This window comes from Eumetopias jubatus, unplaced genomic scaffold (assembly GCF_037043125.1).
Source record: "Eumetopias jubatus isolate StellerSeaLion01/CBP00866 unplaced genomic scaffold, mEumJub1_p1.0 scaffold_3, whole genome shotgun sequence".
NCBI lineage: Eukaryota > Metazoa > Chordata > Mammalia > Carnivora > Otariidae > Eumetopias > Eumetopias jubatus.
The window spans coordinates 183703831-183728817 of NW_028274809.1; the positions used below are offsets into that span (position 1 = coordinate 183703831).

The following is a 24987-nucleotide window of genomic DNA, read 5'->3' on the forward strand; positions in this document are numbered from 1 at the left end:
GCATGGAGAAGAGGAATTTATGTTAGATGTGGCTTCAAATTATTGTTCCTAGTCTAATTTCTGTTCTTCCATTTTTTAAAGGGAGTCCCTAAGGCTAGCTGTTAAACTCCTTTGCGTTCTTTTAAAAATTTGATCTTTTCACAGGTACCAGTAAGACCATTGTTTAGGGTGATATTTATTTAAAAACATACAGAAGGATGTCCAGTTCAAAGGATCCATCATCTGCCTGCCATTGGCAAGTAGAATCTTATTTTAATCTCAATAACGACTCACACCAATAAGCCTTTTTATAGCTTAACCATGGGCACCCCTCAGAGCTGTCCCCTCAGCAAGTACAAGGGCTGCCGCCCTCACAAGTCCGGATGTTCACTCCCAGGGGTAGCTCCAGAAAGCAGACTTCATTGTCCCAGGTGGTAAGAATGGTGTAGTACAAACGGTGTCTCTGATTTCCCACGAGAATGGGAGACGCCTTTAATCACAGACCTGCTAATCTCTAACACTTGAGCAGGTGCTACCAGAATGGGACTTCTCCAGCACTAACAAGACAACAGAAGTTGAGATGACAAAGGTCCTTATGGACCAGGGCCCCTATGACAAACTCCTCTGTGAGCTGGCACAGTTGGGATAAAGAGAATGCTGATGCCAGTCACAAGTCGAGATTGTTACCTGTACTCTGACCAACTGGCTATAACTGGCTCCCATGATCCCCTCTTGTTATTGACCCACAGTCTAGTCAGCTGTCCACCAGATGCACCCTCTGACTCTCGGAGGCCAGGGAGAATATTCTCACTGGTCACAAAGCCGGACTCCCAAGATACAGAGCAAGACAAAAGGAAAACTTCTTCTGATTTTTCTTACATGTACGTTAACAGCGGGAGCCAAGCCTTGGGTCTCAGGGCCAAACAGTACCGAAGAGGGATATGCCACTGGGTTGGGAGCGTGTAGTGTCTTACAGTGCGCCTCGCTGCACAGAAGTTTTCTCGAGGTTGGTGGGTGACCCAGGGTCAGTCTGACATTATGTGCCCAACTTCTAACACGAGAGTCTGAGTTAGGTGGTAATTGCTCTAAGAGCTTCGAAATGTTCCACCCGTGCCTACCAATTTTGCAGCTTTTGGCTTCCAAGGTGTCCCTTGGAAACAACCTTTACTGCATGTGCACATTAACCCACAGCAGAGTTGGTCTAAACAGATGCTGGTTTGGTGAGGACTGTGAGGCTGGCGACAACAGCAGGTTATTAGGGCACATACCTGCGTTCTGCCCTATGATCTTCCTCCTTATGACAAATGACCCAACAGACAAAGTAAAACAGTGACCATCTCTGGGAGGAAAAGGATCAATAGAAACCAAGAGTACTCACAACAAATCTTTACCCAAGTTGCTGTACTCAGGGAACTAGTTCCATAAATGTTTGCTCGTGCTAATCTAAATTTAGAAAACCAAAAAAGGACTCTCACCACCCTCTGTTCCATGGGGTGACTGACGTGGTAAGAATCCTTACCCCCCCACTGTCTCCATGCTGATCTCAGCTGTAGCAGCCTGAAGCAGGCAGGGTCCTGCCAGCAAAGTTACCTTTGGGGTCACCAGAGCTGTAGCGGCGGGCAAATTTTTCCTTCTGCCTTTCTAGGTTCTTTGGTGGATCTAGTAATTCAATGGACATCAGACAGGTGAAGAGGGGGAAAACAGAAGTTTGATAACATGTACATCTCCTGTATACATGGGAGAAACCCAGGAAAACTGAGTAACTCCCCGAAGTACGTGAGTTGTCAGTGCAGCCTTGCGAAGGAGGGTTGGAGAAGCCGAGGGGAAGCATACCCACGACCTTCTTACATTCGCAACCTCAGGGCGAAGGGAGCTGACCCCTGGCTAAGAGGGGCCGAGAGGGCCACGTGGGGCTACTTTTCTACATTCTGGAGTTGTCGTGGCAGAGTCTGTGTATTGTGCAGGGGGGGTTGGGAACAACACGTGGGTATATGGGGATTTTCCCTTCGCTTCAAATGAGCTAAGCATGTCAAAAGAAAAATAAGTTACCTAAATTTCTTCCTGTGTTTAGAAGTTCATCCCTGTGTCTAAAAGCTTATAGTGAGTCAAGGATGTTGAATGGCAAAATATCATGGATTTCCCCCTCTTAAAATAAGGGGCCTTCCTTGTATTTTACCCAGTGTGGAAGCATTTGTCAAAATAGATATGTGTGTTTATGTTTTTATAGATCTTTGTGAGTAGAAGATTTATAATACAAATTATTTCATGACTTCAGGGGAGTGGGATTGGAGGGGGGATTATTAGCTTGTTTTATATACCTCTTTATTGTAGGACTTGTACAAGCCTTTAACTGTTGTTGACTCCATAAAGTACATCTTAAATTTTATAAGAACTTTCAAGGTTCACTCACAAACTCAGGCCCCAGTTCTCCCTCTCTCTCATAAATCTCTCAGTTTCCTCAAATATGAATTCTCCTGCCATGAGAAACTAGAAACATAGACCCTAAGTCTGGGGAAAAATTATGATGGATAGCATGGGTATGACAGAGTGTCTAGGCAGGAGGACACTCATGAGAATTGAATGGAAGGCCGATTTATTAGGCTAAGGATATTAGCAGTGGAAATTCCAAATGAGGAGAATGAGGCGTGAAAAGTAAGTTACCTGTTTACATGTGCTTGAGAGAGAGATTTAGATCTGTATTTTTTGATGACTTCTAGACCCACCCAGTGCAGCATCCAGCATCTTCTCAGAGAATATGCCCAAGAAGTCTGGTGTCAGAATTTTGACTTAATGGATACCGTGATTTGTAATAAATGTATGTTTGGTCTTTGTCCCATTCCTGGCATGGAGCTCCTCAATCCCTTGGAATTTCCTAAGTGAAATGAGTGATGAAGGTAAAAGGAGCATCTTCCATTATTTATAACAAGCCCCTTTCAACCAGACCTGAGCTTATGTTCATGAGGTGACTTTTTTTTTTTTTAAAGATTTTATTTATTTATGAGAGAGAATGAGAGAGAGCGAGTCAAGCAGGGGGTGCAGCAGAGGAAGAGGGAGAAGTAGACTCCCCACTGAGCAGGGAGCGTGACATCGGGCTCGATCCCAGGACCCTGGAGTCATGACCTGAGCCGAAAGCAGATGCTTAACCAACTGAGCCACCCAGGCGTCCCATGAGGTGACTTTTGAAAAGCCTCTAAAGATGGGGCCTAGTTGTTAGGGAAGCCAAGAAGGTGATGAAAGGACTGGAACTTTTAGCTCTACCCGGCCCCCCGCCTCCCCACCCCCTCCCCCCCGCCCCCGACCTCTGGGGAGGGAATAGAGGCTGGAGGTTGAACTAACCACTCATGGCCAACGATTTAATCAATCATGCCTCCATAACGAAGTCTCCGTAAGAGACTCTACCTGAAGAGGTTTGGAGAGCTTCTAGATTGCTGACCACATGGAGGTGCTAGGAGGGTGGCACACCTGGAATGGGCATGGAAGCTCTGCACGCCTGCCGCCATACTTTGCGCTATCCATCTCTTCTATGTGGCTGTTCCTGAGGTGTTTCCTTTTGTAAATGAGTAGTAGGTAAACGACCTTCCTCAGTTCTGTGGGCCATTCTAACAAAGTATCAAATCTGAGGGAGGGGGTTGTGGGAACCTCCAGTTTATGGCAGTTCAGTCAGAAGCCCCGGTGACCACCCGGACTTGCGGTTGGCCCCTGATGTGGGGGCTGTCTTGTGGGACTGAGCCTTTAATCTGTGAGGTGTGACACTGCGGGTAGATAGTGTCAGAACTGAATTCAACTGTAGAACACCCAGGTGGTAGATGCCAACTAGGAGAATTGCTTGGGGTGGGGAAAATGCGCAGAGTTAGTGGTCAGAGTATTCTGAGTATCAAAAAGAGGTTTTGTTTCCTTTTACTTAATTTCCAGAGAGGGGCTAAAATAAAAAACCCACCTCATATTGATTGCATCCTTTGTAGGACTCCTGTATATTTATATCTGTATGATTCATGAATGTCTTTTCTCCCTGGCTAGATGATGGTGTGTGAGGTCAGAAGTCATTTTGTCCTATTTATATTATATTCTCGTATTGCTCATATATGCTTGATAAATGGTTTTTGAATAATGAACCAAACTGTTTCTCTAATTCAGTATGACAGTAAAAGGATGACCATAGAATCCTGCATTGCCTGATCTGGAAGCCTTCTTAATATCAGAACCAACTTCCTTTCTTTGATCTTAGAGCCAGATGTAGTATTTGAAAAATTTAGTCTATTTGCTTCTGAATATGGGACCATAGAACCAGAACTGTAACAAACAGAAGTTGCTATTAAGATGTTTTATGATATGCAGTGAAAAAACAAATCATATCTACTACCGTCTCTTCTTGGATAATCTACCAAGGCCTGTTTGGTCAGAGTCCTCTCTGTCCCGATGTTTCTGAGTGGCCCAGCAAACATTTGTCTACCAAACATTTACTCTTTTTTATTTTTCCTGAAGATTGCATTCCTTCCCTTTGAGGTCCCAGACCCATTACTCACTTCTCAGTGTTCAGCATGACAGAGATACCTCATTTTGCCTGTCTTTGCAATTTCATGTCCGTATAGACTGCCCATAAGTATAATTTTAAACTTGATTTTCTTCTGTTAATCTGTCTCATGTCTTTCTGATCTTTAGTACAGCTAGAAGGACCTTGAAGGGCAGAAGAAATTTCTTCTTCCCCGATAAGATCATTCCCAGTTCTTTGGACCAGCTGTTGTTGGGTTGTGTAGGAGAGGAAATCTTCTCCCTCTATCCTCTTAGATTTCAGTGCCTGGAGCCTTGCAAATCAAACTGACAAAAGGCAGATTAACAAGAGAAAAAAATAGATTATATTATGTACTTCTACTTGGGAGTTCCCAAAGAAATGTGACTTAAGGAGACATTTAGAATCTGGGGCTATATACTATTTTAACAAAGGACAGTATAGTGTGGAGACAAAGGAAAGGGGGTTGGGGACTTCTGGGGGTGGGGGTAAGTTGTGGGAAGGTAACTAGGAAATGTATGATAAATACAGTTAAAATTTTAGTAAGGTTTATTATTGCAGATAAGAGCCTTCGCAGGTGATAAGAGTAGTTCTGGAGTAGTTCGCTTCCTTGTATGGGAGAGAAAGACACCTTTTAGACAGGAGGGGGAGGGCAGAGAACTAATTGCTTTCAGCTCAAAACAATCCTTGCACCAAAGGGGCATATTTTGGGGTGTCGTACCATCATCTGTAGTTTTCTGCTTTTATCTTCTTGGCCAGCAGTTTACTACACAGTAGTATCATCTGTAGTTTTGTTTGCCTTGCCTTGATCTATTTTAGTTTCAGATTTCTGACCAATACAAGCCGACATTTTGGTTTATTAGATTCTGAGTTTCTTTACTGAATTCATAATAGTAAAAATATTTTGTCATTAGAAAAAATCCATATAAAGCCAAAAGTATTGTTGAACAGTCCCTGGCATTGGCACACTCCCCAGGTTTTTTGGTGTTCCATGTCAGAACTAAAGAACTTCCAAGGGAAGGCCAACCTCCCCGTCTTTTTTCCCCAGAGTTCTATAGACAACATTACTTTGACTTGAGATGAGCAAAGAACAATTCAAATAGAAAAGGAGGAAATAGAAGGGTGGGGACCATAGCAGAATAGTACGCTTCCCTACCTATGTGCTTATTTACATAATTGTGTTTTTATAACATTTCCTGTACTTTTCTGTAAGCTGATGCTGCCCTAACTATAGATTTTCAAGAGAACAGTTTATTGTACCCCAAATTATATAGTGCTTTAAAAAGGTACCTTCTTACTGGTTTACCAAATACCTTATAAATGTGTAATTATGTAAAACAATTCAGGGTACAGAATAGAAACAGCCTGTACTGTTCACAGATTTTGGTATTGTTACATAATTGAGTACAAGGCTTTCAAAGATGTGTAATATTTTTTCTTGTATAAGAAAGAAAGAAATGACTCATTATAGTCATAATGTGTCACAGACACTCCTGATCAAACAGGATGCACGTGTTCTGTTTTGTGAGCTCTCTATAGTACATTGTCCACGGACTTGCCTTTGTGGATGGTAAAGTGCCACTTGTTCCGGCAAATTGCCTTTGTGGTGGACGGACCTGCTTGTTAGACAGCTTGTGGGCACCTGCGTGAGGCAGAGCGGGGCTCCTTTGTGGTGGCCCACCTGCACACAACATCCCACCACACTGGGCACCGGGGAAGTGTCCCCCCTTTCACAGACTCACTTCTTGAGGAACCCACTGTCCTGTGCCGCGCCTGGGATGGGCTGGCTTCCTCCTGTACCCCAGCTCTTTTTCTTTTCCATCAGTTCCGGCTCTATCCTGAGACACCAGTGATTCAAATTACAGGGAAGGTAACCTCAGTGGAGCACAACTGAGGAAATAGGATTTATTAAGTACTGCGTTTAATGTTTTTCAATTTAGTTAACCTACAGCACTATTGTGAGAAAAGAAAAGTTGCTTATCTTAGGGTATTAGAATTGGAAGGACTTGTGTTTCTGATGAAAAAACAAAATTGGAAAAAAAATAGGTTAGATTTTGTGTTGTTGACAGTTGTGCCCATATTTTTCTCTTCAGAGGGAATTGTCTTTTGGGAAGAAGCTAGAGCTATGCACAAACTTATTCATTCCCTCAGAGGTTTTGATGCTGGCCTTAAGATAGTGCTTTTCTCTAAGGAAACCTCTTTTTTAGCAAGAACTTTGAAAGATGAGTTGCGGAAATGGGCTTCATGTATTTTTATTGTTTTTCCTCCCACCTCTGTTTTTGTGATTCTTGCCTCAAAAACTGTCCTTAATGAGATTTTGCACCACTGGGCTCCTTGAGGCACATTGATTGGTCCAGCAAAGGACTGAAGTTCAAGAACCAACTTAGCTGCGAAAGAGTAAAACGCAGAGTAGAGATTGATTCATAACCGCAAGCGGGCCGGTGTTGAAAGTGGTGCATTATGTCACCACCACATATTGCCATTATCAATTATGTGTCATTAAACAGCTAACCTAACTGAATGATTTACTTTGTGTTTACCTGCCTTTTTCAATTAAAGGGAGCAAATGCCGGGGAACTGGGTCACAATATCAGAAACCATATATTTTCTCCTGTTAACACCAGGAGAAAGCACGGGCTGTGTTGGTGTTTTCTGTGGGCTGTACTGCTCTAGTTTAAGTGGTCCCAACAAGCGATTAATGATTGGGAGCGGGCCCTTACACTGCCTCCGGATCTTTTCTTCGATGCACTTCCATTTCTGTCCCCTAGCTGCACGCGTGGGAGGTGTTATTTCAGGGCAGCTCACGCTCTTTATCTTGCTGACATTTGTTTCCATTTCAAGGACCCTTGATGTTTCTTTATATACATGTACATGTTCTGTGTGTATTTAAGTATCATATAAAGTATACTCTAAATAATACATATTATTTAGCATCACGATTTAAACCTTAAGCTGTTAAGTTGGCAGTTGCAGGACAGGTGTTACTGATGGGTCAGACTACTTGGTTCTGGAAAGGTGGACTTGCCCCCACCGAAGAAGCTCTCGACTTTTTTCTCCAAGTTTCAGTGGTGTTGACTGGAACCAGACCATGCTAGTTTCCTGGGATGTTTTTTATTGTCTTGCAAGTTATTACGGTATTTGGATTTCACAAGGTGAAGCTACACACGGTACTTCTCAAAAGTGCATTTGCGATAGATGGGTAGATTAACTGTTACTCTGAAGTTGAGAATTTGAACTGTTAACTGACCCACTGTATTTGCTGTCTGTGTAAAAGTTTGTTATAACAGTGCTAATTACTAAGCAGCTGGATTTGTGAAAAAGTGCACAGCAGTAATTTGCACCTTACTGTTGCTTTGCTATGAAAAAAATCATGAACACATAACTAACACAGGGTGCATGCACTTGATTGATAAACTTCCAAAGAGCACGTTCATCTGTGGATCTTTAACAGTTTGACTTTTGAGCATAGCATTTGGTTTCTATATACGCACCTCTGGGACACTCATTTTTACCCTAATAAGAGCTGTTGAGTGCCGAATAGGACATTTTAAAAAGAGAAGGGTAGCGTTCTATAATAAGACTGGTGCTTTTAAATTGTGTGCTTTTGTTTATTATGTTTTACTAGTTTTAGGGGGAAGAACAAGAAAAAAGATTTCCTTTCTAATCCCTTACTGTCGATATAAAATCATGAACTGGAGTAGTCCGATTTCAGTGTTTTGGCGATGGCGTTAAAATCATTGTTTCAGTAGCAGATCAAAAATGGTTCTATTGGATTCACATCCTGAATAAATCCTTCTACGTAAAGGGAGTCCGAAACAGACTTAAACCAGCAGAGTTTTGTGTTTTGTTTTGTTTTGGTCTGTAAGAACGACTCCCAAGTCTTGGGAAAGAATTTATTTTTGCCCTGTGGATGGGTCAGAAACATCTGCTTCAGGTAGTTTACAAGTGTTCCTTATTAACCCGTGAGCCAAAAACCCAGATAGGGAGATCTGGCTTTGAAAACGACACAGCCCGACACAGCCCGTGTTTTTGTAAGTGTCTATTCAGATTAATTCCACATACCTCTTATTTGGATTTCTGGCAGCCAGGAACTTTTAAAAGAAACGGGTGTTTCTAAAAAGGAATGTGAAAAATTAAATTTTCTCTCCTCGCACCAAGAGTTTTTCGGTACTTTTAAGAAATCCTGCTCATGGGCAGAAAGGAAAGGTTTCAAAGGAGCCTCATCTCCATATGGTTTTCCTCGATAATCCTTTATCCAACATCTTCAGGCCTCATTCCTTTGCTTTCTTGCCTGTGGCTACATTTCTATCTGTGCATCAATTAGCACAGTGATTTATACAACAAGCAAGCAGTTTAGAGGTAATGGTACACAATTAACATCTCATTCCACCATAAAGGGTATGCTAAATACCCCAGTCATTGCTTTCTCTGCCTGGAATTGAAATAAGTGTTTGTCCTAATTCATATGCTATCTGATGTGAAGTGGGCCTGCTTTGTACTGCGCTACACCATTAATCTAATTATAGATAGCTGCAAATGAAGTGCTGTCTGAGCTGGGAGAGTGAAGAAAATAGCCTTTTGTCATTTAGCCTGACTCTGTGAAGCAGGATCACACTTTACGGGGCAGTACTGCAAAATGGAAATCTCCATAATATTGCTGCCTGTTGCATCTTTTCTAATTGCCACCGCATTGTAAACACAACTGGGCGCTGATATAAATAGAGCTGTAGATCTGCTGTCATGTGGGTTGTCGGGAGAGAGTCCTCCGAGTGCTGTTGGATTAAATGATGCGTCCTGATTGACAGCTACCTCGAGACTGTGCGGATGGAGTTGTCACCGCGCTCAGCTAAGAGGCCGCCCCAGTGGCTGCCGCTGTATACGCTGTTCCCTTCACCTTCTCCGCTGGGGGCGTCCCTCCCAGAGAAGGGCAGTTCCGGGCTCTAATTCTCTGTGTTTCCTGGAGAGTTCAGTCCAGTTGGCTTTGCTGGGCCCGATGCTGAAGTAGAGGGGAACACGTTTTGCATGGCAGCGAACCCTCGCTATATTTGGCCTCCAGTGTAAATGGTGCAGCCCACAAAGAACTTAGGGGGAAAAAAAGTTGAATTAAGATTCTCACTCCACCTCAGTGTTTTTAGAGGCATGTCATGTTTTGCAGCGAGTCGTTTCTGTCACTTTAAGAACATTGACAATTGGTCTCCAGCTCGGAGTTAGGAGAGTAGACTTTCAGGGGCACATTGGAGTGTTAGCTCTCGTGGCCACACTATGGAAATGAAGACACAGTTGAATGTGGGGAACTCTTGGGGTCGGGAGGTAGAAAACTAAAGAGGGAAAAGAGAGCCTTGTGTCTGGAGTAATGCATGGCCACCTGGCTTGGTGAGGGTCCATATATAGGATGCGACCAGGGTGGGGCGCCTGGGTGGCTCAGTTGGTTAAGGATGTGACCAGGGCTTCAGGATGTTAAGGGAATCGATGTAAAATAATGCCCAGTAAAGTTCATCATTTACCCTTGACCGAGATGGGCCACAGTTGCCAGGCAAGAACACTAGCAGTTCAGCAACTGTACCTCAACTCCTCGTTTTGGAAGAATGACATAGAAATGGAAACCAGAGGTGAGCTACTTGCGGAGTAAATCACAGCTGAAAATACATGTAAAGCAAACTGCAAGCACTCATCTCGCAAGGAGCCCACAGACCTTGGAATCATGTAGGTGCGAGCACGCGGGATGTGTCAAGTTGCTGGGAAATTGGGAGACCTCAGGGGTTCGAGATTTAAGCTCCCCGGGGAGATGCAGAGGCCAGCAGCAAGGTGTTCTGTGTGACCACCTGAGTGTGGGGCATGTTCATAGTGAGGGCTGCCCTCCTGTCCATGGCCCATGGAGCCGTGCGTGTGTGTGTGTGCGCACGTGTGCGTGCCTGGTACCGGTGGGCGGCGGGCCCATTTGCTGGGTGTTTTCCTTAACCATTCTGATCAAAAAGCATATATCCCTCCCAAACCGTGACCGCTCCCTCCTTCTCCCGCAACTCGCACAGCTCCCTGCCCCCCACCCTTCCCCCCTTTTGTCAGGTTCCATGTTAAGAGCTGCATGTTAATTTTTAAAACAATTCCATTGTGTCCCTTTCAATCGTCCATTTCTCGTAGTTTTCATCCTGATCCTTTTATGTCTGGTGTGATTCCCTTCTCTTTCTTCTTTTGAGCTTGTTGGGAGAAATTTTCTTGTTAGACATGGTTTTACGTTGCAGACACCATACAATTGATTTGCTTAGAGACCTGGGCTGGGGTCATGAGAAAGCACCTCATTCCTTCCCATTATTGTCCTGCACGGAGTCCTGGAGAGCACCTGTTCTGGTGCACGCTTGCACTGTGAGCTTTGTTTTTCAAGAACTTGATCATTTGCCTGTGGTTTAGGAGCACCTCCCTAAAGCCACAGTGAGGCTCCATCTACTGATGAACCCAGAGGGAGTCCCCCTCAGGCCCCGCCACCGAATAGTGTCTAATCCCTCCTGACCTTGCAGGGTGAGAGCCTTCTGGCCTCCTAGAGGATTGGACTTCCGTGTCCTGTCAACTAACCTTTAAAATCTTGGGACTCCCACCCCCAAAACCTTGAGTTTGTGGTTTCCGTGCTTGCAAACAGTCACAACAACTTAAAATTGAACCTCTCTGGGGAAGTTCTGCAGAACCCATTAGGAATAGTTAAATGCCTAGAGTAAAACCCCAACCATGTGCGCGTCCTAGGGCATTTTCCCGAATTCTCTCAGCTTTGGCTGCTCTGCCCGTGCCCCCTAAGAATTCAGAGAAACCAGTAAATAGCAGTTTTGATCATAAGCTCCAAGAGCCTTAGTGTACACTCTTAAATGACTTCTTTTCTGGGGGCATCAAAAAGCTCTTCTGATTCTCACCAGGCAGTTCATTCTGCTGGGCCCAGATGCCGTACCGCTCGCGTCCCACCCAGCCGGTGCCCCGTGGGCCACCGCGCGGGGGAGCCCAGAGCCAAACCGTTGTTTTAAGAGGCCTGTTTGTGTGGGCACGCTGAAGGGGTCAGGACAACATCAAAGGTAATCTTAAAAAGAGAACCTTCTTGCTGCCTCCTCTTTTATTATTCAGAAAGGTCGTTTCTTAGCCAACTATTTGCACCGAGGCCTCTCCCGAGGCATTTACCCCGTTGTTATTTTTCACTTGTGATTACAATAAGTCGCTTATCCCCCAAACAGATTTAAGAACAATAAACAAATACAAAAGGAAAAGGAACATCTCATCAATAACAAAGACTGCATCTAAAGGCGTTGAGTTTTGTGACTGTTTTACATCTCTTTCCAAGCAAAGCAGGAGTCCTACAGAGAAAGGAATTCAAAAGATATGAAAATTATAAAAATAGTAAAAGGATCCAGTTTTAGGCAGGATCTTGTAATTTCTGGGGAGAAATGGAGCTGGGTACAGTCTTAGCTCTTTATTTATATTAAAGCTTGTTTGTGATATAGCTAAAATTAGTTTTTAAGCCTATCCGCTGTGGTGAAATGTGATGAATTATATTATCCTCAGTGGAGAAAGATACTTTCCCTGAATTTCGACTTAACATTTTGAAGTCAAAGGGTCCGAAAAACAAGGGGGAAAAAATCCATCTGGGTACTGCACCGAAGCTGGACATCTGGGCCGTGTGCCGGCCAGTCCCATGGAAGGGGCGACAGAGGGTGCAGGCAGCTAGAGAAGTGGCTTTCCTGTTGACTCGCCTCCTCCTAGCGATGTTGGGTTTTCTCTTCTAAAGCAGCCAGAGCACAGATATGGAAACCGTGCAATTTGGTACAATTATATTCTCCCTTCTTTCGCTGTCCACCACCTCCCCCATAGTTTAATGAAGGACTTTGAGGTACAATGCACCGTTGATAAATAGTCCCTCTGCCCAGAATGTTTATTAGACTGACAGTAGAATGCACTCTCCTTGCTTTTCCCTTGCCACTTATGACTCAGATGAATTTTAATAGGAGCAAAAAGCTTTTATTTGCACTGTAATTTCACTTAAGGATCATATCCTTCAGAAACTGGCAGACACTTGTATGTCTTGATTGCAAAACACACACTCAGGAGTAAAGAAACGTGCAAAAGATGCTATTATTCAACCTGTCAGTGGCCAATCTGCTCCTCCTGGAGCCCTCCCCCACCCTTTTGAATAAATAGGCCCTGCAAAGAGCAGGCTTGGAGATGGCCCCCATCCCTGTCCAAAACGAAAAGAGTGGGTTCTATTTTTCTCTCGCATCCCTGCCATCATGATGCCCGCAGGAGGCTTTGAGTTACGGCAGCTTTTTTCCCAGCAAAATGGAGCTGCCTCGATGCTCATCTGTCTTACCCCAGGGAGATGCGATCTGGTAAGAATCCAAAAATCTTCAGGTGGTGGTTTCAACTTCCCTGAGTAACACCTCCTCAAACCATTTTCGTTTGCTTCTTTTTGGACAGATCAAACTGTGGCTCCTATCTTTGTCCGCAGAGATGGGGAGGGTTTTTTCCTGCCAGGGAGGAATTCTCTTTTATTAGAAATGTTCTGTTTGAACTCCCTTTAGTGTGCCCCTAATTGTTTGAGAGCCACCTACAAAAGGTTCCATTGAAATACTTGCTTGTGCACAACGTTACTTTCAGTGGTTCTAAAATCTTGATATTATTGTCTCACAGTGCAGAAGATACTCGTTCTGTATCATCTTAATATTACCCTAACCATCCTGGTACCTTGGAAAGGCTACCTCACGTTGTGCCTAAAAAGAAAGCTAACTGTCCAGTAGTGAATATAACATATTGTGTCTCTAGAAAAATATTGAATTTTAAATATGATTTTGCCCCAAACACTGAAACCCTTTGTCTTAACTTCTTGGTGACACAGCTGCTCTGGAGGGGAGTGGGGAGCGTGAGACAGCGATCTGCTGCCATCTGCTGGCGGGGGCTCGCACAGCCGCCCCTCTCCCTCTGGCTGACCAAGCCAGCTCACGGGATTCCTGTTAACTGGGAGAAGTTTATAAGCGGTGAAGGGAATACAAGGAAAATTGTCATTGCTTTCTTTACGAAGTTTTGAGATACTTCTTATAATGAGACAGGGTGACTACTGTTTGTCATTAGTTACTGGAGTTGTTATTTCAAGAAATTTCTTAAATAATTAGCTCACAACATGTGCCAGAAACGAATATATTTTTGTTTTTAAGTACAATAATTCAAAACCATTTGAATTCAAAGGTTATCATTTAAATTTCAAAGCTAAAAATGGATTCTGCATGAATGATAATTTGAGGAAAATTCTTCATTTAAACTCATTTATGTTCCTCCCTCCCCCCCCCCCTTAAGTATCAGGTGCATATCTTAACCAAACTGGCTGCAGAACTGAACAAATTTATGCCGGAAAAAGTGGCTGAGGACACAAGCAGTATTCTGCGCTCCCCGATGCCTGGTGTGGTGGTGGCCGTCTCTGTCAAGCCTGGAGACATGGTAAGGACCGCGCCTGTCTGTGGGATGGGGCGGACTGAGGCGTGACCCTGCTCTGTGCAGCTCTTTCTTGACTCCTACTGCCCCCATGGAACAGCAAACTAGCTTTTGTGCATTCTCTGTCCAACTGTTGCACATTTGAAGTGGGTTAGTTAACCAGCTCTCTTGAGTGCCTCCCCTCCCAGAGACCTGGGACTAGAAGAGAAATAAGGCCAGATTCATTCTGTTAATTGGCAGATTTAGTATTTTGGAAGTATTTTATTTAAAATTTCTATGTACTTTCTAGCTTTGTGGGCTTTGAGCAGCCTTAAAGAACTGATACCAAGAAATAGCCCTTTAATGGGGGAACTTTTCTGTATAACTTCTGGAGTAAATGGGAAGGGAACTAAGGAAAGTTAATTCCATAAACCGTGTAGTACCAGAGCCCTTCCATTAACTTGATACATATAATTTAGGATCACAGTTTAAAGCTTTTCATCTCGACCTTGTGACGTTAAGGCACAAATCAAAGCTATATTAATATTTCCTCACATGTTCAGTCTCACAATAACATGCTATGGACAAATTGGTGGGATACATGCATTTCATAGAGCATGGATAAAAATCTCTATTGATTTGCAGCAAAAATAAGAAGAAAACAAAGATGCAACCAGATTTCTAGGGGATACTTAAATACTAGTATTTTTATTTACATGCTGGAAAATAATGGCCAAACGTGATCATCTTCAGTGGATGGTATGGTGATTCCATTTTGTATCTCGGTAAGTCACAGGAGTTTACACATTTTCCTGTAAAAGGGGCATTAAAACTGCTTTTGTACTTCCGTATTAACATAAGTAAAATAATGTTGAGAAGAACTCATGTAGTTGGCACTGGCTCCTAGAAAGATACTTACAATAAATGAAAATTAAGAAAAAATGATCAGGGCACCTGGGTGGCTCAGTTGGTTAAGCGACTGCCTTCGGCTCAGGTCATGATCCTGGAGTCCCGGGATCGAGTCCCGCATCGGGCTCCCTGCTCAGCGGGGAGTCTGCTTCTCCCTCTGACCCTCTTCCCTTTCGTGCTCTCTATCTCTCATTCTCTCTCTCTCAAATAAATAAATAAAATCTTTAAAAAAAAAAAAAGAAAGAAAAAATGATCAGCTTCAGTTTAAATGATTAGTCCTGAAATTGGTAAGTGAAGTTGGAGAACTGACTTAGCAATTGCTTTTACCTGAGGATACGGAAATGGAACTCTGCCTGCTTTTCTAGAAAAGCATAGAGGAGGCTCAGTAGCCATGAATTGTCATCTTTACTTTGACGGCATTGACATTCCTAGAAGAAAGTGCTCATTAAGAGAGGTTCAGTCGGTTAGGTGTCTGCCTTCAGCTCAGGCTGTGATTCCAGGGTCCTGGGATCGAGTCCTGTGTGGAGGCCCGGCATTGGGCTCCCTCCTCGTCAGGGAGCCCTCTTCTCTCTCTCCCTTTGCCGCTCCCCTGCTTGTGTTCCCGCTCTCTCTCAAATACATAAAATCTTTAAAAAAACAAAAACCAGAAAAGACAGTCTTAAGGATTTGGGAGAAGTGATACATAGAAATTATATATGTGTGTTGAATATTGTGTATCTTCTTTCTAAAGGGTTGGGGTCGTAAGATGACGGCCCAGTGGCCTTGACGTTAAGAATGACTACATCAAGACGTCAAATCACTATGTTGTACACCTGAAACTAATGTAATCTGTGTGTCCACTCTCCTCAGATAAAAAATCTTGTAGAAATGCCTACACTTGGGGTGCTGGGGTGGCTCTGTTGAGCGGCGGGCACTTGGTTTTGGCTCAGGTCATGGTCTGGGGTCGTGGGATCGAGCCCCACCCCCAGGTCCTTGCTCAGCAGGGAGTTTGCTTGAGGGTTCCCTCCCTCGTCCTCTGCCCCTCTTCCTGCGTGCGCGGGCGCACTTTCTCTCTCCCTAAAATAAATAAATCAATCCGACATGCTCACACTGCATCATCAGAGCAGTCTGTGGAATCTAGCAACTAGACGCATAGGTTGGTAAATAACGTGGTGGGTTATTTTGTTTATTTTCCCACTTTTCTTCTTAAGCCTTTTCTAGAGGCTACATAGGCTGCCATCCTGAGCGTCAGTCCTAATTGTGTGGCTTTAATTATAAAATCACATTTGCACTTAAAAACTGTATAAGTGTGTAACTGAAGTCCTTACTTTTCCAACACCTGCGTCAAAACCCGAAGGGAGGCTGGAGGGTCTCAGATTGTGATCTGGAGCCTCCCTTGGCACCAGCCTCCCCCGAGCCACTCCTGAGGCAGCGAACTGGGAGGGTGCAGCCTCCTTGTTTCCAGCAACTGCTTTCTCCTGGTCTAGCTTCTCCAGACACCAGGGGGGGTTTAGCCTTCATACTTTCCATTTCCTGGCTAATAATTTAATGTGGGAAAGCAAGGCATTTAGTAAATTGGAACAATGTGGTATTAGTCGTTGGTTCATTGGGATAGCTCAGATATTGAAAACCACCACCAATAATTACATGTGGGTATTGGAGAAGGGTTTAATTTGAGAACTAACTGTTAAGAATATGTTACTGTGGCATAATGGGACCTCTATTTTATGTAGTCCTTTTAAGTCAGATATGGGGGGTATACCCCTTAGGAGCAAACTGGCTCCTAAGGTCTGTGTTGTTCGCCTTACCCAGAAATGCATGCTCTTCGCACGCCGGTGCCTAGGCTGGTCAAAGAGAGCGCGTGCTTTCTTTAATTCTTCTCTCCAGTTTCCCACTGCCACTTTTGTTCCCTGCACAACTTCCTTTCTTATTCTGTGCCATTGTGTTTTGATAAAACGGAATTTTCTCTTGAGTTATTATTTGCGAAAAGTGTCCCAGACCGCTAATACCGTCACCAAATGCAGGGGGAGAAGTTTCATTGTGGACTCTTAACAGCAACTTCTATAATTAGATCTGCCTTGTGTAATTAAAACCCAAGAAACTCTCCTTTGACCAAAGGCAGAGCACTTACTTGAGGCCATTATGAGAAAAGAATACTGGTAACTTTTAAGTTTTGTGGTTTTAAATTATTTTAGCACTGCAGGGCATGTTGTGTTGTGCTTAGTACTAACAATAGCTGAGCCCAAGTTCTACTTTTATCAGTAGAAAGATAATGGAATCAATCATCTCTGTGTGTTTTCAAGGAAAACAGGACCTAAGAGACAAATGGGGGCCTATAACTATTCTCTTATTCTTTGAAATGTGTTTTTTTAATAATAGTTTAAATTTCAGTAATCTGTAATTTTTATATTTAGGTTAAGTAAAGCCTGACAGATCTTAGAATGGTGGGCCTGGCAATAATGTGTTCCACCAAAGCATCACATAAATAATAAATAATAAATCTGTTTTGTGAAGTAAAACGTCTTAATGAAGTTAAAAAAAAAAACAGCACCTCAGGGCAAAATGATGTGGGGTGGCTGTTCAGAAGTAATAAATGCACTCAGCTTCCTGTGGGAAAGTCTTTCCCCTCCCTGAGCACAGAGGCTGTGTTTTTTTGGATTCATACAGCAAAAGTTTCTGATGTCTTTCAATGTCTGTTACATAGTATTTGACATTAAATGTGGCAGTAAAATCATTTTTTTAAATGATTGTACAATAGCCTTTTTGTACATGTGGGGAGGTGGATTCTGGTCAACAGACAGTCAAATGCATACAAACAAACCCAATAATAAACAAGGTAGGAGTGGATTATGGAAAGTCAGGAGTCACCCATTTAATTCAGAAAACAGTTGATAGAATGACTTTGATATGCCTTTAGTCTGTTGGGCCTTTTTGTTTGTTTGTTTTGTTTTTTTGTAATCCACCCTCTGAAAATACTTTCATGAATGATTCTCATTTCGGTTGGAAAAATACCTATTTTTTGTATATTTAGCACCATCCTAAACTGAGGGCCCTTTAATCCAAGACAGCATTTTTTTATAATTTGTTTTAATTTTTAAAATGCCTACCTTTATGATACTCTTGAACAAAAATATTAGAAACACACATTCTCTCAGAATAAGGGCAGAGCGTACTGGCCAGCTTTAGGCCGAGAGCTGCCAAAATGTCACACAGTTTCCATTTTGACTCCGAAGCCTAAAATAAAGTCATTCGGGGCACAGTTGTTTTGTTAGCCCTTTGATACCAGAAACAAAGCACAAAATAAAAATAAAAAATAAGGCAACCCAAGGGGAGGTTTTACTGTTGCAGTGAATCAGGATTTCTTCTGAGTGAGCTTCCAATTCAGCAGACCTCTCAGATTTGTTACAGAAATATCCATCCTATTCAATACAGTAACAACTGAGACAGGAACCAGGAGTGGGCGGTGTCCCCATTTATGTGGCTTTCTTTTGTAATTATCACTTGTGAGACCAGGTCAAATCCTAGATTGGCAGTGAGTACCTGTTGCTGCTTTTCTTGCCACATAGCCTGTTCAGTGCCAGTGAGGCAGGCCTGGGAGTATTTTTGTGGGGCCAGGATGGGGGAGATCCGCTGCGTAATGGAACCGGCCTTTGGCAGAAGGGAGAGTAGGTGTTTGGGACTGTTGTTCTCGTGCATGGTGTTTTGGGCAGAAAATGGAATCCTATCAAGTGCACCCATGAGAACATAAAATTTGTAATCGTTAATAGGAGTACCACCCAGATTTCACCCTAATGTTTGTCCTCCTTGGGTGTGCTCTTTCAGCGCGTCTAGGGGAAGTCTCCCGAACAGTGGGAAGGCCAGTGATCCTGAGATCCAGGTGCACCGTTTCAGATCATGGTGTTCACACCACCCCTTTGCCCCCAAACTTCTGTAATTGAGCCCACACCCGATCCTGGGGAATTTGCAAATAAACTTGGCAAGAGACCTCTGGTTTTTAAGTCTTGAAGAAACAGATTTGAAGCCTCCTTCGCTGCTCTCAGGTATCTGGATGAGAAGCGTTGGAATGGTCCCTCCTGACCTGGGTTTGTCTGGCAGGGACCTGCGTACCTCGTACGGCCCAGTACCCACGACGGCATCCTTTCCTGGCCAAGCACCTGGCCTGACGGATCCATATTCCAGTTTATGGATACCTTGATTTACAATCCTAAAATCATTACACTAATTAAATTTTCATATTTGATAGCAGTTTATTTGACAAGATGCCAGTTTTCCACCCAAACCTCAGATTGTATTCCAAAGCATGTATAAATCTATGCATTCATTATTTCACATTTTGAAACTTCAGATTACAAAACATTACACACATAAAGGTCCAGAGAATAATGCTCGTGCTCAGATGCTCTCTGCTCATCTTTACCATATTTGCTTCCGAATGTACTTAACAATAAAATGTTGCTTATATGGTGAACTTGCCCTGGGGTCCCTCCCTGATCAAATTCCTGTCCTGCCTTCTTCAGAGGTGATGCTACCTGGAAATTGGCCCTTTTGTCTTTTCCAGATAACATTCATTTTTCAGTGTTAGGGTTAACTTTTGTTGGAGGTAACAATTTGAGAATTTTTACAATTTAACTTAAGATAATGACCAGTATAAGAAAAACTATTTTTACAGATTCATCAGTAAGTTAAATGTTGCAGGCGAGTCTCCTGTAAGTTTGGCATTTGATTTTATTTTTCAAGAAATGATCTGCTTGGGATTAGAGGCTATGTTATCCTGGTCTTAACCGTTTTTGAAGATGGCAGTTTGCAACCTTACCAAGATTCAAAAGATCTTTCCTCACCCCTTTGCTTAAAAAAAAAAAAAATCAAAACAACAAAAAACAAAAACATGGAGTTACTGAGTACTTGAAGACCGCATACTTCACAGAGATAGAGGATCCAGACTGATCTCTTAAAGATACTGTGAGTTTTTCTCTCACTCTAGGGGCTTTGGCTCCAGTTCCTGGCTAACTTCGAGGGCAGGAGGGAGAAATGTTTTTCATTTTAAGGAAAACTGGACTTGTATCGGCCACGACTCCGTATTCGCTCCCTGCTTGGTCGCCCACTGCACAAAGTCAGGGAGGTGGCTCCGGGCAGCCGGGGGAGCTGGGCCAGCTGGGCCAGCGTGGGGTAGGCAGGGATGCCGAGGCGTGCGCACAAGCCCATTGCCGGAGGCCTCAGACTGCAGATAAGGGGTTTGGTGGCATTTCTGTCTCCGGGGTCCTCTTTCTTTGTAATTTGACGGTGGTTCCTTCCACCGTCACTGCTTAAATACTAGACGGTCTCCCGGGGTCTTTCTCCCTCCCTCTGCATGAAGATTTTGGGATGTGAATGCACATTTCTTCTTCTTCGGGAAACATCAGGGGTATTTACCAGCCTATCTTACAGGCTCAGAAAGAGGAAGTTATTATAATCAGATCCTAGCAGTGCCTTTTAACCAAATCTGAGAGGCCTTCTTCTCATGGCTGTTAACTGTGTCTTCCTTCAGATCTAAGGGCCGTAAAATGCATTGCATTCAGGCACCTGTGTTCTAAGTAGAACAGCCTTTAAAAATGTAATTGAAGGATTTTCACTTTTGTGGCGTCGTCAGCAGGGTTGATATTGATCCGTGCTTTCGGGTGGCCCGGTGCAGCAGAAGGGGGGACTGTGGCGGGCCGGGAAGCCCTCCGAGCCTTCTGTCTAATTTGGCAGAAAAACACAGAACGTAGGACAACAAAAGAAGGCTCCCTTTTCCATAAAAATTTTTCCTCCCACCCACCCCTCTTCCCCAAAAAGGGGACTTAATTTTTCAGCTGCACACAGTGATTTGGTGCTCACTCTTGCATTGAAACAGTTGCTGTCTGAACAGGCAGGAAACAGTTTTCTTTTAATTGCTGAAATCATTCGGAAGTGCTTCATGCCCTGCTTCGATACAGCAGATGCTGTGCATTAATTGGCCTGTGTAGAAGTGACCCAGGGTTCCTTGCAGCGGGCCCAATTTTAGGCAGAGGGTTTAAATAGCTTATTTATTATTTTGTATAATCTGGCGTACATTATGTGCGCCTGCACGTGTCGCATTTCATGGTCTGCACTCTCTAATGTCATGTGGGTTTCAAAACCTGTGTTTCTCTCGTAATGTACTAGCAGCAGGTAAGCTCCAAATACCATCCATCAGGAGCTAATTTTTTATCCAGATACCGCGATGACGGATGAACCTGTCTTTTGTGTGAATGTTTAGCGCAGTAGAAAGCCATATGCCACTGGCACTGTTTCCTGTGTGTTCTTTACAGTTGCTGGAGAAGTGGGCTGGCGGGGGTTGGGGGGAAGCCCCCCGTGACATTCTGTCCGCTTCCCGCCACCGGAAGGATAACCCCTCTAAAACAGCCCTGGTTTGGGACGACAAAAGAGGGTATAGGGGCCATTTTTGAGGAAATCTGACTCCCATACTCATTTTCTTCATCAGAAATAGGACTGCACACTCTTAATAGGGAACCTTGTTTTGTTACTCCCCGTCTGTTCAAAACAGACCTTCGCCCATTAGAAGGGCCTCCCCTGTGTGGGAAGAGCACAGCTGTTACTGTAAACCTCATCCCATCACTGTGTCACCCCCATTTTGTGGCTCTGAAGGATGAAATTGAGAAATGGAATACTGTGCAGTCAGCCTTTACATCTCCAATTTTAGGCCTTTGCCATCATTTTCATGCTTTTATTCCAAATCAAATAACATTAGTGAGCTACACCACCTTCTGATGAATGTCTGCTCTCGAGCACAGCTTTTAAGTCTGGACTTTTGGGGGCTTCCTTTTATGTTTGGTGGAGGTCTTTTTTCCCCCCTCTCTGCTCGTTCTCTCCCTGCGCTTTCTTTGAGCTTTCTTCGTGCATTCGCAGTCTGAATGATACAAGTTGCCAAGCGTGTCGCAGTCTTAGCGTGCTTTCCAAGAGGGACGTGTGCAGGAGAAGGTTCTGGGCCTTTTCATCTTTGGGGAAGGAGTGAGGCGAACTTGGTAGAAGGATATTGGGGGCTTTAATCAGAAATAAGAAGGGGTTTAAATCATTAGCACAACAAAGCATACTCCAAGCTTGAAGATAAAAGTCTCTGGGGGAGTCCTCTGAAAATAAGCGGGACTTGATAGATTTCCATATCATTTATACCTTCCCTTAATTACACTTGGAAGACTTGCTGGTAAAACTGGAAAATTGGCAGCCTATATCCATTAGAGTCATTTTGCCGACCATGGCAAGCAGCTGGCTTGACTGGATTTTATTTCCCATCACTCACAATTAATCATCAGCTGGAGATGTCTGAAACTCTTCAGCACGGAGCACTGCCGGGCGACATGCAGCCTCCTAAACATGCGAAAATCTGCTGAGTAAATGGGCCGGGTTTTCTCTCCAGCTTACTCATTTTGGAGCGAGGCAGGCCCTTGCTTAATGAGTGCGCTCTGATAATCGGATGCGAATGTGAACCTTGACCCCATGTCAAAGGAGAGGACGCAATAAGCCGGATGAAAGATACAGGACTCGGGCCTCCAAACTTTACACCAATTAGACAGGGAGCAGGGAAGTACATCAGGCTGACTAGGTTTATCAAAACGACTTGTGAGGCTTGTGACCATTTTGTAAGCCCAGTGTTGGAGACCTCCTGTCACAATCAGTGAGCCTTTATCAGATGATGCACAAAAGTGTTAGAGAAGTGTGCGCGCAAAGCCCTCGGTGGCCGTGCCCTCCCATGCGAGCTGTCCCGGCGCTGCCTGCCCACGAGCACCCGGGGAAACGTGGAAGGTGTCCCCATGACCTTCCGAGCCCCGCAGGTGCACCCCAGGCTCCGCGATCGAGGGGGACACGGGGAGGGGGGACACACAACCCCGGGCAGAGCACCCGTGACAGTGCAGCCCGCCATCTCGGAGCTCCTCTGGCTGGGATTGTTGAGGGATGAAAGAGTGTGAATTTAGATCAAGTCCATGTGTGCGTGTAACACGATTCTGCTGACCAAGACGTCCTTCCCTATTTTGTGGGGTTTCAAGGAACAACTTCCAAGAGTTCTTTCTCTTCTAGGGATGAATGAGTGAAAACAGACCATAAAACTCATTGCCTAAGTGAGCAGAGAGGGAGCAGTGAATCGAAGTTCCATCCAGACTGGAGTGGAAATGGAGACCTGCAGACCAAGGGAGGGGGCCAGGAGGGGGCCAGGAGGCTGGAGCTGTGAGGATCGAGGATCGGACGTAGATTCAGGGCAGTGCTGCCGGGCGGCCCCTGTGAATCCCAGAGGCGCCTTCTCTGAAGTCCGTTTAGTCAAATTGCCAGAGTGACCCAATAAAAAAGAAGAGAATATTTTAACTTTGGGACTTTCCCACCTCTGCTGATTACCTCTGTCTGAATGAGAGGTTTTGTTTTTCTGAGTAGTGTGATTGGGGCCCTGCCACTTGAGTCACCAGGGAATCAGGCAGGATACGAGCCCCCAGAGCCAGCCAGGAGGGACAGCCAGCGGGCAACGGGAGCAGAGCCCCGTGAACTTGTGGCCAGTCTCCCGCGGGCCCTGATCTCCGCACTGGCGTGGCCGGCTGGAGCCTTGTGTGGAGTCATGGCCCAGGCTCCGCCGCCCTCCAGCGTGGGCCCTGTGGCATCCTTGTCAGGGTGGCCTGTGCGCCTTTGCTGTGACCACTGGCAATCTCCCGGGTTCATTTCTTTCTCCTATTTGCATTAACTGTGAATCCGCTTACTTGAAGATCCCATAAAGAACCAGTGAGGGGCGCTCTGTCTGGCCTGCAAATTCTGAGCTGTGGGCTGAGCAGCTGAGGGCGTCAAACCTGCCGCAGAGGGGGTAGGTTGTGCCCCCCCCCACCCCCTAGAAGCCCACCAGGCCGGGGATGGGCTTTCAGGCAACAGCAGGGGAAGCCCGGCTGGGTGGGGGCCGGGGACCAAGCTCACCCAGGTCCCCGCCATGGGCACTCGTCCACCCGGAGGCAGGGAGCTACCAGAACCCAGAGGTGGTGAGCCGATGACTGCTCTGTGGAGAGAACTTCGATTCTGTCACGTTGAGTTTCAGATCCATTTCCAGATGCCCGCTGGGGCCTGGGCGGGACGCTCTGGCCCCTCGGCCTCTGAGCGAGCATGCTGCAGGTCTGGCTGCGTTTTCGGGGGGCGGGGGGTAGCTGCTTGGCAGGTGCGGCCCCGGGGGCCTTGCCCTTCTCCAGTCTCGCGGGGTCCCTGCCTGCCCTGAAGGGATGACTTGAGGGTGTAGCTGTGCTGACGCCCTGCCCGCTGTCCTTGCGAAGAGCAGTTCTCGCGTGCGGACCCTTCACTCTCCATGGAATGCAGCTGCCGGGGGGCAAATGCATCCAAGCGGGCAGGGAGCACGGAGCTGCAGAGCCCAGCTCCCCAGCACAGCGTCTCTCCTCTGTGCCAGCACCGAGGCTTTGGCATCCCCTCTCTTCCTAGATTTCTGTGCCAGGAAAAGGCAGCCCACCACCTGATCAGCGGAGGGAAGGAAGGCGCGGGGCGCAGGCAGCCCCGACTGCCAGCAAGACAGCTTGTGCCGCGCGGGGGGGCCGGGAGGGAGCGGGCATCATCTGGGGAGTGTGGGGAAGAATACTCTCCGGGCACTTCTGCGACTCTGGGCCAGCACAGCCGCACTGGTGTGAGCCCGGGAAGGTCCGGGAGCCCCCCACCAGTATGTCCACCAGCACCCCAGAATAGCCAGCCAGTTGCCCGAGGAAACTCAGCTTTACCGTGTCGAAGACTGGGAGGCCCTTTCCACAGAGAGAGGAGAATCGGGCCCAGCTCCTCGGTGCTAACCCATCAAGGGCAATGGAAAGAGTATATAGAGCGGCTTCACCCCGGGAGCTCATTCCCAGCCCCGCGTGGATCCCCCCTCCCAGTGAAGGCGGGCGGAGCTTGAGCCAGTGCCCTTGGGAGCCACCAGCCTCCACGCGAGGACCGGGCAGGCTGCTAGCAGTCGTTCCCCACGTCGGAAGGCACCTTCCAGAAGCCACCTTGTTGTTACTTGGCATGTGTCTCAGAGGTTGAGACAGTGGTCTCCCTGGCTGGCTGCTCTTCCCAGCTCCCCAAGGCTGCTGCCGGACACACTCCAGTTTTGGGTGACAGCCTTGTGGAGATAAAGTTCACGTCCAGTGCAGGTCGGCCCCTTACCGTGCGCATTTAGTGGT

General features: G+C 45.5%; 1 protein-coding gene across 2 annotated transcripts in view; it reads left to right on the top strand.

Annotated features, from left to right (window-relative positions):
- PCCA (propionyl-CoA carboxylase subunit alpha) overlaps positions 1-24987 on the top strand; it is a 393065-nt gene that overhangs the window by 364888 nt on the left and 3190 nt on the right. For both annotated transcript variants that reach the window (XM_088021889.1, XM_028112036.2), the window contains one exon: positions 13805-13945. In XM_088021889.1, the coding sequence (XP_087878015.1) occupies positions 13805-13945 (141 nt within the window). The remainder of the gene's footprint in view (positions 1-13804; positions 13946-24987) is intronic.